We start from the raw sequence: 12,303 nt of genomic DNA, 5'->3' as shown, positions 1-12,303 counted from the left end.
ATACAATCCCTGATTGTATACACCCTACCCTGATCGTGTACAATCGCGTACACCAATAGGTGTACACGATGTGATGATGGTGGGTTTAATTGTATGTATATGTATTTGTGTTCACGATTAAACTTTTCAGTTCCTTTTAGCGCTTCGTCTCGTAGTCTTTTTTTTTTTCCAAGTTGCCCCTTGCGCCGCACCCATCACGAACCGATAAGACTGCGCCTTGCGACGTTCGCTTGTTCGGGTTGGGCCGTGGTAGGAGTCTTAGCGGGCCTTTTGCATCAGTGATGGTCCAGTTATGTAAGGAAGAGTCGTATGCGTTGAACGCCAAGTGGACGGATTCGTCTAACTTAAATTGTTTTGATTGGTGGGCGGGCTACGCTACCGTAAGTTCCGTCAGGATAGAGAGCTGAGATTGATTCCCCGCTGTTTTGCGAGGCGTTCTTCACCCTCCTTTGAATAAGAGATGTGCTTGCGTACTTCGCCTGAACTCTGGGGCAGACAGAGAGATAGAAAAAAAAACTTTATTTTGGTTAATGGCGTTGAAGTTGCGCTTGTAACCGGTGGCATCCACTCACCAGCGACCTACTCAGCCCTGTCGATTACGCCCGCACCCGAAGGTCCGGATCGGAGCTGCGGAGCGCGGTCTCCCAGGGCTCCTCATAGTTGGTTAGTGCGAAGGAATCCTGTAGGCATGCCCATATTATGTGAGGTAAGGTGGCGTGATCGCCGAATAGGTGGCAGGCTGCGGTTGGGTAGAGGCTTGGGTGTACGTGGGTAGGACGGGCTGGGTTGGGGAAAGTTTGTTTGTAGTAAACGCCAATGTTAGCTTTGCTTTTATCTAATTGCTGGTCCGCCGGTGGGTAGATCCGGTGGGAGAGCCGGTAGTGTGGGTGATGTGATTGCTATCAGGCCATCGCTCAGAGACCGAGCCCCACGATAGGGTTAGGGATTAAACCCTCTCCGGATCTCTGCCCTCGCCCATTGTAGTAACAAAACGAGCTGGCGTTCCGAAATATTATGAAGCACCTTTTGCGCTCACGCGACTTCAACGTCGGTTCTCCTGCAGAGACAAGACGAGTTAATAGAATTTACAGCAGAATACGTGGGGTCCTATGACGACCAAGAAAACCCAATGTGGGGCCGTAGAACATTATTCGAAGTGCGTTAACACGTCCAAAATATTGTGTACAGGCAGGATTCAAGCTTAATGGCTAAAAGCTTCGTCTGTTCGTAACGGGAACGAGATACTAACGGTCCCAGCCACCAAATTCACAACGAAGCGTGAGGGTGAGCTAACCCAGGCGAAGCTTCTCTCTCTCTCTCTCGGCAGCTACCTCCGCTGCGCGTTCCTTATGGCGCCCCAGGTGGCCGGGCCTCTGCTGCAGTTCCCCATTGACGTGTACCTGGGAATGCGCCAAAAGAACGAGCACGGCAACGTGCTCCTCTCCCAGTGGTACCTGGCCTGCACGATGGTCATCATGTACCACAGCGCCTCCGGAGAGACCAGGCGGCAGATCGCCAACGTCCTGCACACGGACGACGACGGCTCCATTGTGCACATACTGGACAACCACGCCAGCCGCATGGTCTGCCGGGACTACCACGAGCCACGCCACACCCACTCGGGTGAGGCAGCCGATCAACCAATAAGCCAATCAATCAATCAATCAATCAATCGATCAATCAATCAATCAGTCAATCAGTCAGTCAGTCAGTCAATCAATCAATCAGTTAGTTAATCAATCAGTCAGTCAATCAATCAATCAACAAATCAACCAACCAATCAACCAATATTAAAACTGTCAATAACGTATTAATCAATCAAATAATAATCAATTTTTAATTATTTGGTTAATTAATCATTGTCCGCAGCTCATCAGCTCTTACTTAGATCGTGTGGATGCGTATCTTGGTCACTATCTTGGTCACACTTTGAGGGCCTATTTATATCTCCAGAAGGAAATCAGGCGTACAGTAACTGCTTTATTGATTTCCAAGAATTAAATGTTATTACAGGATTTTTTTTCATAAAATCAACATACTTGGTCAGAAGGGCTTAGTACTAAGTCTACATCTGCATTCTCTTTCTCGCAGGGACTTGTTCTTGAAACGTGCGAAAAAATCATGAAGGAACGCGTGTCACCTGCTATAGAGCCTTCAGAGAGGGTAATTCAAAAGGCCTCTAAATAAACCCGTCGGCCAAGCTAAAGCTGCCATAATTTCGTGAACAAGGGCGGTTTCTGTTAAAGCAAAAAACGTGGCGTTGGGAGCAGCGGGTGATTACAACGACGCGCGCGTGGTAAGCTGAAAGAAACAGTTGCAGGGACGCGACTCCCAAACCAACGGCGTGCTTAGGTAGGTGAGTGACTTTTTCCGCAAGTATACACCGCAGACAAGCAGAACATTACTTTTAAGGTACCCAAATGAAAGTAACGAAATTGTGCCAAGGGGAAAAAAAAACTCCCACCTCCCCTCGCGGGAACCCCTGTGTAGATGCGACGCATAGGGGGTTCACGTTGCAGCGTTGGACAGCGGAGGAACGGCGCTGGAACGATGGAGCGGAGCGGTGCAGGCACCGCGTTTATACCGCGCATAACGGCGAGGGGACGCGCCGGCAGACGTGCGTCTGCCGCGGCTATGACGCAACACAATCCAACACATTCCACTTTAATCCAATCCAATCCAAATCCAAGCCAAGCCAATCCAAGCCAATCCAATCGAATCCAATCCAATGCCTCTCGCGAGAGAGTGTTCGCTATCGGAGAGGAGAGGGGGTGAGTGGCGGAGAGCGCAGCTGGCGCGGCGAGGAGAATGGGGGAGGGGCGGACAACGCCGACGACAACGCCGACGACGCCGGATGCAGGGACAAGGTGGGTGAATGAGATGCGGTCGCATCTAACACCCACCCTCCCGTTTAACAACGACGGTGGTTGAACGCCAACTTTCTCGTTTGGAATTCTTTGCAGTCGGCTGAATGTGGACTTTGACTCGCATACGGTTTGACTCGTTGAGCTCTGAATTGGACTCGCAGGCAGTTTCGACTTTTGATTTCGAAAGAAAGCTTCGCCTTCAACCGTCGTCGTCGTTACATGGAAGGATGCAAGATTTTTTGTTCGAATTATCTATGACCATGCACCACTCTCGCAATCCAAACTCCTTCTACCGTGACGGAGTGGCGCAGTCGGATGGACGACGGCTTCAGAACGCCAGTGACCCAGCTTTTGATTCCTACCACGGGATGCGTTTTTTACTTCACCTCACCCTCGATCATTATCACCGTCAGAGAGAGTTGGCTTTCCTGCAGTGCGTTTTGCCTAGACTATTGACAACAGCAGTGAGAGACTGAAAGCTTCGCTTTTAAAAAATTGGCCGCGTATCTCCTCGCTTCGCTGGAAATGTGATCGGAAGATGATAGTCGTCTGCCGCGCAAATATGTAAATGCCTGTCATCTCTCGCCCGCCCACCTCTCATGCACTTGTCCCCCCGTTTCGCTACTCCCACGATAAAGACAGCAGGCGTATGCTCAAGTCAATTCAATTTCGCCGCGTCTGTCTCCTCGCGCCATCTACTGAAACATTCTGTTACTCTTGAGCATAAACACTGCCACGAGGGGTCGCCGCTCGCGCTTCCTGTATTTTGAGGTCAAAGTAGTTTTATCAGGGCATATTTCTCATTTACCATTGCAAAAGGTAAGCAGATATCCAAACAATAATAAAAAATTACTTCTGTATTGATGTCTGCAGCATCCAATATGCCTGATGATTTCTTTTTGCTCAAAAATTTTGTTAAGTATGAACATTCCCACCTCAGATTCAGTTGTTTAGAAATGCTTTGCCTTTACAATCTTCCCGTTCAAGACTACATTTACTTAGGAGTACAGTGAATTGTGCGAGTTGGTATTGATCCATAATATAACTGCGCACTACTAACACGAGTACATAGAAAGAGGCACATGTAATACAGGATGCGGCGCAGACTAATAACTGATTTTTTATTCAGGAAACGTGTAATTCATAAGAACAAGGGGCAGAGAGAGAGACATATATGCACACTAAAATTTTCGCGTTTAAGTAGCCCAAGAAAGACTATCTTCCCTAAAAAGATCTTGCTTCAAATAAGTCCGCTTGCGTGGTTTGAAAGCGAAATCACACTACCCTTTCGATGCTTTACAGCGACGTCGCGTGTATATCTTGTGGGTTCTATCAAGCCACCAGAATCGATTTGGAGCTTCTTTACAAGCTCCAAATCGATTCTGGTGGCTTAATGTTATGTAGTCCCTAATGTTATGTTGTCTGGCATCCGATAAATACGAAGAAAGCAAAGCAAAAAAGGACACTCACATATGTGGTAGCAGTAAAGAAGTATTTTATAAGCATTCCGAAGAAAAGCCTCGCTTATTTTAGCGTGAAGCACTGTATCTTTGCATAGAAATTACGCCTTGATCGTCGTTCCTTAGTGATATGCCGATATGCGGTTGGAAAAGCTGGCTCACAGATCGGAAGTTGTGTACGCGCATAGTTGTTTATGTTACACAAAACAGCGGCTTTTTACGAGACCGAATAAAGATGGATACATTTGTGCCCTTGTTGAGGCCTTGGCAACGATCCCTGCACTTGTGAGGTAAAGAGGGTAGTATAAAAAATTTATTGTGCCAGGTGCACATTCCGAATTCCGTCTAGGACCAATCTGAACAAAATAAAAAGTTCAAAGCAGCGTAACCATCTGCGAGCGCGCAGGTTTCTGGGCGAATTGTTAAGATTGTTACTTTGACATGCATGCAAGCAAAATTTTCGCCTTACATTCCAAACGTGTCCATGAAGACGGCGTCGACAACGGGAACAGTTGAGCTATTCGCAGAACATGTCGGTTCTACGAATGCTGCATTGAGGTTCTGGTAAAAATGTATCTCACAAAGTTTGCGTAAGAATGGTTCAATAAGAAATTGGATTCCGTCAATCCGGTTAGGTTTATTGTGTGATAACCTAAGGTTCATTCATAATGAGCGGACAAGTTTCATCAGAATGGCAGAGAACTATGCGTTGTTACAAGTATGCGTTAGACACTGCAGCCACTAGCTCTCTCGCAATCCCAATCTGTCGTATTTGTAATGGCCTTATGAACTACTTGTAATGTAATGGTCTTATGAACTATGGCCTTATAAATACTCTTGCACAGCAGGAGGGTAATCTGTGTTTCACACTACCGAATGGTGTCTTGATATTTTTGGCGTACCTGTTACAAGCGCTACAGTAAAACACAAGTTCGCAACTTCTGACATCTTAAGGCAATTCGTTTTGTGAATCTTCCCACGCAGGTCTGTCCTTGACGTCACACTCCGGCCTGTATTACGACTCGCGGGTGAAACTGTCCTGCTATTTCCTGGAACCCCTGCCGAGTATCGACTTGTCGCTCCAAAAGCGGGACTTCGCTCGCAGCCCCTCTCAGTGCCGCAATGCACTCAACGGTCTCCTGCGCGCTCTGACCGGCTTCGCTTTCGAAGCAGACGTCTTCAGCGGAGACTGCATGGACGCCGACGCGATGCTGGTCCTCGCCTGCGTTTTCTCTTTCGACTCCCGATGGTTCTCCGCCAGCAACGCTCACAGATCGACGGGCCCCTTCCGCAGCGAATCGATCAATGCCGGCGCTGCCGAAAAGGTCCTGCCCACGGTGTGCCTGACGGGCAACTTTGGCGTCGGCGAGTTCACGGATTTCGACGGCCTCAAGGCGACTGTCCTGGAAATCCCGTACCAGGACCCTCGCCGTTTCCCCGCCATCTTCCTTCCGGCGCCGACGTCGAACCTCGTTTCCCTGGAGAGTAAGCTGACGGCGGCCAACGTACTCACCTGCTTCAGGCGGCTGGAGCACAACAAGCTCGTGGAGGTGGTCCTCCCAAGGGTGACCGTGCACTGCGTCACTGACCTCAAGCGTCACTTGCAGCCCCTGGGCGCGGTAAACGTATTCAACAACACGTCCGACCTGAGCAACATGGCTCGACACAGGGGACTGAGAGTGTCGGCGGCCAAGCAGATTGCCGTTTTTCGAGTGGGAGACAGGGCCGCGAAGCCAGCCGAGGCGCAAGCGGCTGCCAGGAACGCCGTGCGGGCTTTCGCGAAGTCCCCCGTGAAGACGGTCACGGCCGATAGACCGCTCCTCTTCCTGGTCGTCTTCCGCAATCCGGACACCGTCCTCCTTCTCGGTTCGATCACGCGTATTCAGTAACGGGGAGCTAAAATGTGTGTTGCGATTTACCTGCTACGAAGTAATTTAGGGCGAGTATTCTGATGTAAAATCAATTCGAAATCATTGTGTACTGGGTTTTGAGCTCCGACAAGCACACCTTTGCGCATCTACGTTTGCAAAACATGCGGGGCTATATACCGCATTCGTCGCCTTTTCAACAGTATTATTTGAAGGCGTATTTCTCTCCCAACATGGTGTGTATACTCCAGCAGAAATAAAACAATTTGTGAGGTCCTTGAAGGTCTAATCGTAAAAAAATATTTTCCTAATGCGTATACAAGGGGTATAGTCGGAGAACAGTTGCTGCATTACCAGCGAAATGTTTGCAGTCGCAAAAAATGCGTTCTCACTGAAAAACTTGTACAAATTGTTATTTCTGTGGGAATAATACAGCCATAGCTAGTCCTGTAGAAAGCTCTTAACAAGAATACCTGTAGTGTTGTCTTTTGCAGTATTGTCTGTGACAGACGACATCTTTTCATCATGGCAGTGTTAATGACAAGGCACCCAGGGTTTCCTTTGTAGCATATTCCAAATAAACCAAAAACTGAGACGAATGTGGTAGGGAGCTGACTGATGCTGGGAGTGGGAGGAAAAACATGTGGAGCTTTCAGTTCCAATAGTTACACCAGAGGGGCCTAGCTATTTCAGCGAGTCTCCAAGAACCCGAGAACTGAAGGCCCACATCATCAATGCCACAACAAGGCAGCCGCTGATCAACATCAGCGGCTGCCTGTGTTGCCGATGCTGGCTCAAAGCCGGCGAAAAGGAACGCCCGGCGCAAGACGAGTCACGTAGCCCGACACGACCCAGCGGCGCATGCGTGGAAGGCGGCGGAGTTGGTCGGCTGCCGATCAGCTGAGCGCCTGCAACTGCGGCGGCCGCCGCTAGCTGAGCAGAACGACTGAAAACGGGGCCTTGCCCGCAGCGCCGAAAGAGAGCCCCGCGAATCACTTATTGCGCTTCGAGGGGTGTGTCTCAGGAAGTGGTCAAAAGGTGAACTTGCGTATCCGCGGGAACACCGCTGGACGAAAAAAATAAATCTTTGCTTTAAAATGCCATTCATAGCCTCACTTTCGCTTTCAGCCGCTTCGAGCCTAGAAACAGGTGCAGAAGCCCTAGGGCTCAGTTTTTGTCACTTGAGGTGCTTTTTTTTTCGAAATAAGCCATATTTAGAAACCGAAACTAACTCGGATAAAACTGCAGTGACAAGAAAAGCTCGGCAACTATCCCCTAAAAAACGGGTGGCAAGCAAATAGGTAAAACAATGTCCTGCAAACGTTTACGCAGATCGTAGTTCCTATCAAAAATGAGCCAAATCCATTTGCCCAATGGCAGTTTGCTTTTGGCTTGACTGTTCAGACTGTTTCGTGGGCGTTTTCAGAATTATTTCTTGCTTTTAGGAGCTGGCTTATTATGACTTCAGACGGCAATTATCGGCAAAATATTTGCCCCGGATGTCAACGACGAAGTGAACGGAAGAAGAAGTGAACGAAATGAAACTGAGAGATGTGAAACAATGAATTCATCTCGTCTCTTCCGTCCCTACGAAGTAACTCTGGTTACATTTTTTACTCCCATATTTGCCATTTTTAACTAAATAGCCGCTGTTTACAAACCTTGGCAAATCCCCTCTGAGAGAGCGAACCACTTCATTAAGGTGAAGAATATATGAGCAGCCTTCTTGTGAAGCGTTTCGGAAATTCATGGCAGAGCAATGAAGAGCTTGCTTACTTTGTGAGTGCCTTCAGGCGTGCCTACGAAAATTAGGGAAGAATTCGAAAGGAGCTGCTAATCGTGCCAAGAGAACTCATCTGCTCTCCATGTGTACTTCTACCGTTCTTGAAGCCCTTTGCATATTTTTAATGCCTTTTCCGCCCAAGCTCTATCGCACCATTCTTGAAAGTCAATTTAAAGTTTTCTTACGAATACCGCACCAACTTGAGTGTTTAAATTCAATAAGAGACAAATCCAAACTTATCACCCCAATATTTTTTTTGATATTCACCGTGTAATTTTTAATTACTTGTGGCCATAAACTTTCCCTAGCTGACTTGTAAAATATATATAATACCTCTGACAGCATAGCATTTAGGTCTGGTAACAACCTTCCGCTTGTTTTCAAGTTCGGGTTACATGGATCTGTCTCATCTAGAAAAAAACGTCTCACTTGTTTCCGTCCAGGCTAGTTACAAGTTTCTACGCTGGCTTCAAAAGTAGCAAAAGCAATTTGTCACAACCAGCTATTCTAACTTCCCCGCTAGCTCAGCTGAAGACTTGTCCTGCCGTTGCCAGCCTGTGTGAAGTTCCCAAAGGTGGACTGGACAAAGCGCAACGGGGCAAAAGAAGCCACAATATCCAACAAAATTATTTGCTTGGGTTGCTATTTTTAACGTGCGCGAGCTTATTCCTTTCGTTTGCGACTGGCGGGGGTGTCCCTAAAATAAAACGAAGAGACAAACGGGAGTTGGACCAGCTGGAAACTATGTCACACAACTCACTCAGCTAGTTTGGCGCCACAGTGAGGCTGAACCGCACCGTTTCCCGCCCTTTCAAAAGAGCGGTCTTCATTATTACTCTGGGGAGGACGAGGGCGAAGAGGGCGCTCATTGGCGGCGACGCATGTAACTAAGAGTGAGGGGCAGGCAGTGAGAGGAATGACGCCAGATCCGCCCGTGCCACCCTCCTTCTCACCCTTCGCCAGACGCTCCTCTCCGTTTTCTTTTAGATGCGACTGCATCTCATTCACTCGCCTTGTCCCTCCATACGGCGTTGTTGTTGTCCGTCCACACCCCTCCCCCATTCTCCTCGCCGCGCTCTCCGCCGCTCACCCCCTCTCCCCTCCGATAGCGAACACTCACTCACGAGGGGCATTGGCTTGGATTCGATTGGATTGGCTTGGTTTGGATTGGATGGATTAAAGTGGATTGTGTTGGATTGTGTTGCGTCATAGCCGCGCCACGTTGCGTCATAGCCGCAGCAGGGGGTTCACGGCACGTTTCACGCGATGGGAGAATCAGCCTAACGGAAACAACAACGGAACCCCCTATGCGTCGCATCTACACAGGGGTTCCCGCGAGGGGAGCTGGGATAATTTTTTTCTTTCTCCCGTGGCTGCTGCGTTCGCTTTCTCGGTTACGCGGAATCCGCCCCAGCGAAACCCAGATAACGGCTACCAGAGGATCTGATTTTACTCTTGTAGGGCCACCTGTTTGAATAAAAGTTATGTCAAGTGACGTCGAAGTCCAACCCCCTTCACAGCGTGTATTGGAGAGTGGTCTTCATTATTACTACGAAGCTGCATGCCTTTACCGGCTAAGAAAATTTCAGTGTCCGGGTCGGCAGAAACCGCGTTGTTTCATTTTTCATTGGCAATTCGACGTCGTCGTAGAAGCTGTATACGGCTTCGTCCTCATAGCTGTGTTTGGCGCTGTTGCGAACCAGGGTAGCGTGGTCGAAGTGGACCGTGGTTGGTGCCGTGCCGGGTCAGTCAAGATGATGAATTTGAAGGAGAATAAAACTTTATGTACAAGTATTTACATTGCGATCTCAACATTCAGCGCGCTACTGCGGGCGCGAGATTAAATAAACTAGTGAGGTCGTCCCATTTTCCCTTTCTCTCTGCTTTTGTCCGGAACGCAGCAATCCCAGAATCCATGGCGCTGAGAGTGACACCGACACACACACACACACACACACACACACACACACACCGACACACACACACACACACACACACACACACACACCGACACACACACACACACACACACACACACACCGACACACACACACACACACACACACACACACACACACACACACACCGACACACACACACACACACACACACACACACTTCGCGAAAAGGTGCTATTTAAGCAAAAGTTGGGTCCTTGAAACGCGTTAAGGGACCGAGAAGTGTCGAAATAAAAAAAGTGATACTTCAGTTACGTTTGTGATTAAGGAGGTGAGTGAGTGCTTCTGGAAATAAAGTTTTGAAGGGCGAGTTCACCGTCACTGATATTTAGCATTTTGGTTCCGTTTGTCCTTCATGCACGTGACCCTTAACTCGAAACCTGCATCTAACCGAAACCAACATTTAACAAAAAATTGCGAACTTTTGCGAACTTCGTTATACCCAGGTCTAACTGTATTTTAAAAAAAAATTGTTTTCATTGATAAAAGTGTCGGTCGCTTTGCTTTTCAACTCGTGGATCGCCGGCGAAGCATGGTGGAAAAGTCTGACGCACCACAGATATTTTTGCTTTATTTCTTCTTTGCGGGAGGAGGAAGCCCGAGCGCATCTGCCAGGAACGATGTGATTGTAGTGGGGATTTTTGTGGGTTGGAGCAGGTCCTCAATAGTAGTGATGACTCGGGACCATTTTAGCTTCTTGCGCTTGCCCTCGGTCAACCACCCGCGTACGAACTTGTTCGGCTCCACCTTCATCTTGTAGCTCATGCTGAAGGGTGGGATGAATGTCAGGGCGATGATGAGAAGCAGCAATAGTACTACGCACATAGTCGACCACTTCATGATTGCCTGCAAAAACAGAATGAGATGGTGTGAGCATAGTTTCTGCCCCTGTTGAATAAAGGCCTCAAAGATAGGTAACAAAAGCTTAATCAGGGCTAGTTGGTTGAACATACTGAATAAATTTGAGGCGCTAAACAACGGGGACCAGAAGAAACACGTAGACACAGACAAGGCGCCACTTCCAACTAAACTTTAATAGTAGAAACCCTGGATTAAATACACTGTTTTGACGTCATGCAAAAACGTCACACCAACAACGTGTGCCAACCTACACGTGTCCGTCTAAAAACTGGAGTTCTTTGAATGATAATGTAACCGATGGTGTACTGATGCACTTATCTCCCGCCTTGTGAATGAAGTACGCCTCCACAATTTCTCTTTCTTGCCTATCTCTCACCCATTTTAAAAACGTGGCCTGTTATCCCATATTGGCACAGGATCTCGCATAACCTCAAAAAAGTTGCTCAAAGGTACGACATCAATGTGGTGTTTAGCGCGCCCTGCAAATTGGCGAAGGTTTTTCCTATGATGAAGGAAAGGAAGCGGCAATCGTGCTCCAAGAAGCACGGCGAAATATACACGGAATGCACCATGGGAGTTGTATACGAGATTCCCATGAGTTGTAATAAGAGTTATATCGGCCAAACAGGCAGATGTTTCAACGACAGAGCGCGCGAGCATTGTTGGGCTGTAAAAAACAACGCAGGGGGCCACATGGCTGAGCACTGCAAAAGGTGCACTCAGCAGGGAACTAAATGCACTCCGCTCTTCAAACAGGCCACGTTTTTAAAATGGGTGAGAGATAGGCAAGAAAGAGAAATTGTGGAGGCGTACTTCATTCACAAGGCGGGAGATAAGTGCATCAGTACACCATCGGTTACATTATCATTCAAAGAACTCCAGTTTTTAGATGGACACGTGTAGGTTGGCACACGTTGTTGGTGTGACGTTTTTGTATGACGTCAAAACAGTGTATTTAATCCAGGGTTTTTCGCAATTAAAGTTTAGTTGGAAGTGGCGCCTTGTCTGTGTCTACCTGTTTCTTCTGGTCCCCGTTGTTTAGCGCCTCAAATTTATTCAGTATGCTCAAAGATAGGGCACTTTTCATTTTTATTTTCGTCGATCACGTTGCACCGATCACGATGACGCACTAAGGTTCAGTCGTATGCGTGCGCCCCATCAAATAGAACCCGTGCCACCACTCTGGGGTGATCATTGAAAATAGGGGCACACCCTGCGTCGCTTGATACAAGTTAAAAGAATCCAGTTTGGTCACAGTATGACATCCTGTATGGCATAAATAAAACACTGTAAACACGTCGGGTTGTATTTTTCAGAAACTAAGCATTGCTATACTATCGAATAAAATTGCAAACAAAGCTCGCTTATATCAGGACCGGATATAGCTCCTCCAATGGAGGAACGCAAACCTGAAGTACATATGACTGACCAACTAGGCCCACGAACGGCTTTAAACTTACTCATGTTCGGCAACACTGTGCGTCAAAACATCTGCAGGAAGCAAGA

At 47.9% G+C, this 12,303-nt stretch overlaps 1 protein-coding gene across 1 annotated transcript; it reads left to right on the top strand.

Annotated features, from left to right (window-relative positions):
- The first annotated feature begins 1,349 nt into the window (after positions 1-1,349).
- LOC144148616 (iris-like) lies at positions 1,350-6,216 on the top strand. Its single transcript, XM_077680127.1, has 2 exons — positions 1,350-1,623; positions 5,312-6,216. Exons 1-2 carry the CDS (start codon positions 1,350-1,352, stop codon positions 6,214-6,216), a joined length of 1,179 nt encoding a protein of 392 aa, XP_077536253.1.
- The last annotated feature ends 6,087 nt before the right edge of the window (positions 6,217-12,303 follow it).

The sequence above is a fragment of the Haemaphysalis longicornis genome, unplaced genomic scaffold (assembly GCF_048455015.1).
Source record: "Haemaphysalis longicornis isolate Haplotype H1 unplaced genomic scaffold, Haemaphysalis longicornis Haplotype H1 scaffold_8, whole genome shotgun sequence".
NCBI lineage: Eukaryota > Metazoa > Arthropoda > Arachnida > Ixodida > Ixodidae > Haemaphysalis > Haemaphysalis longicornis.
This window is presented reverse-complemented; position numbering and strand designations above follow the sequence as displayed.

Excerpts from the sequence above, each read along its gene's own strand:
- LOC144148616 (XM_077680127.1), top strand. The coding sequence starts at position 1,350 with ATGGCGCCCCAGGTGGCCGGGCCTCTGCTGCAGTTCCCCATTGACGTG. Across the intron at positions 1,624-5,311 it reads GCCACGCCACACCCACTCGG|GTCTGTCCTTGACGTCACAC; the intron begins GTGAGGCAGCCG and ends CTTCCCACGCAG.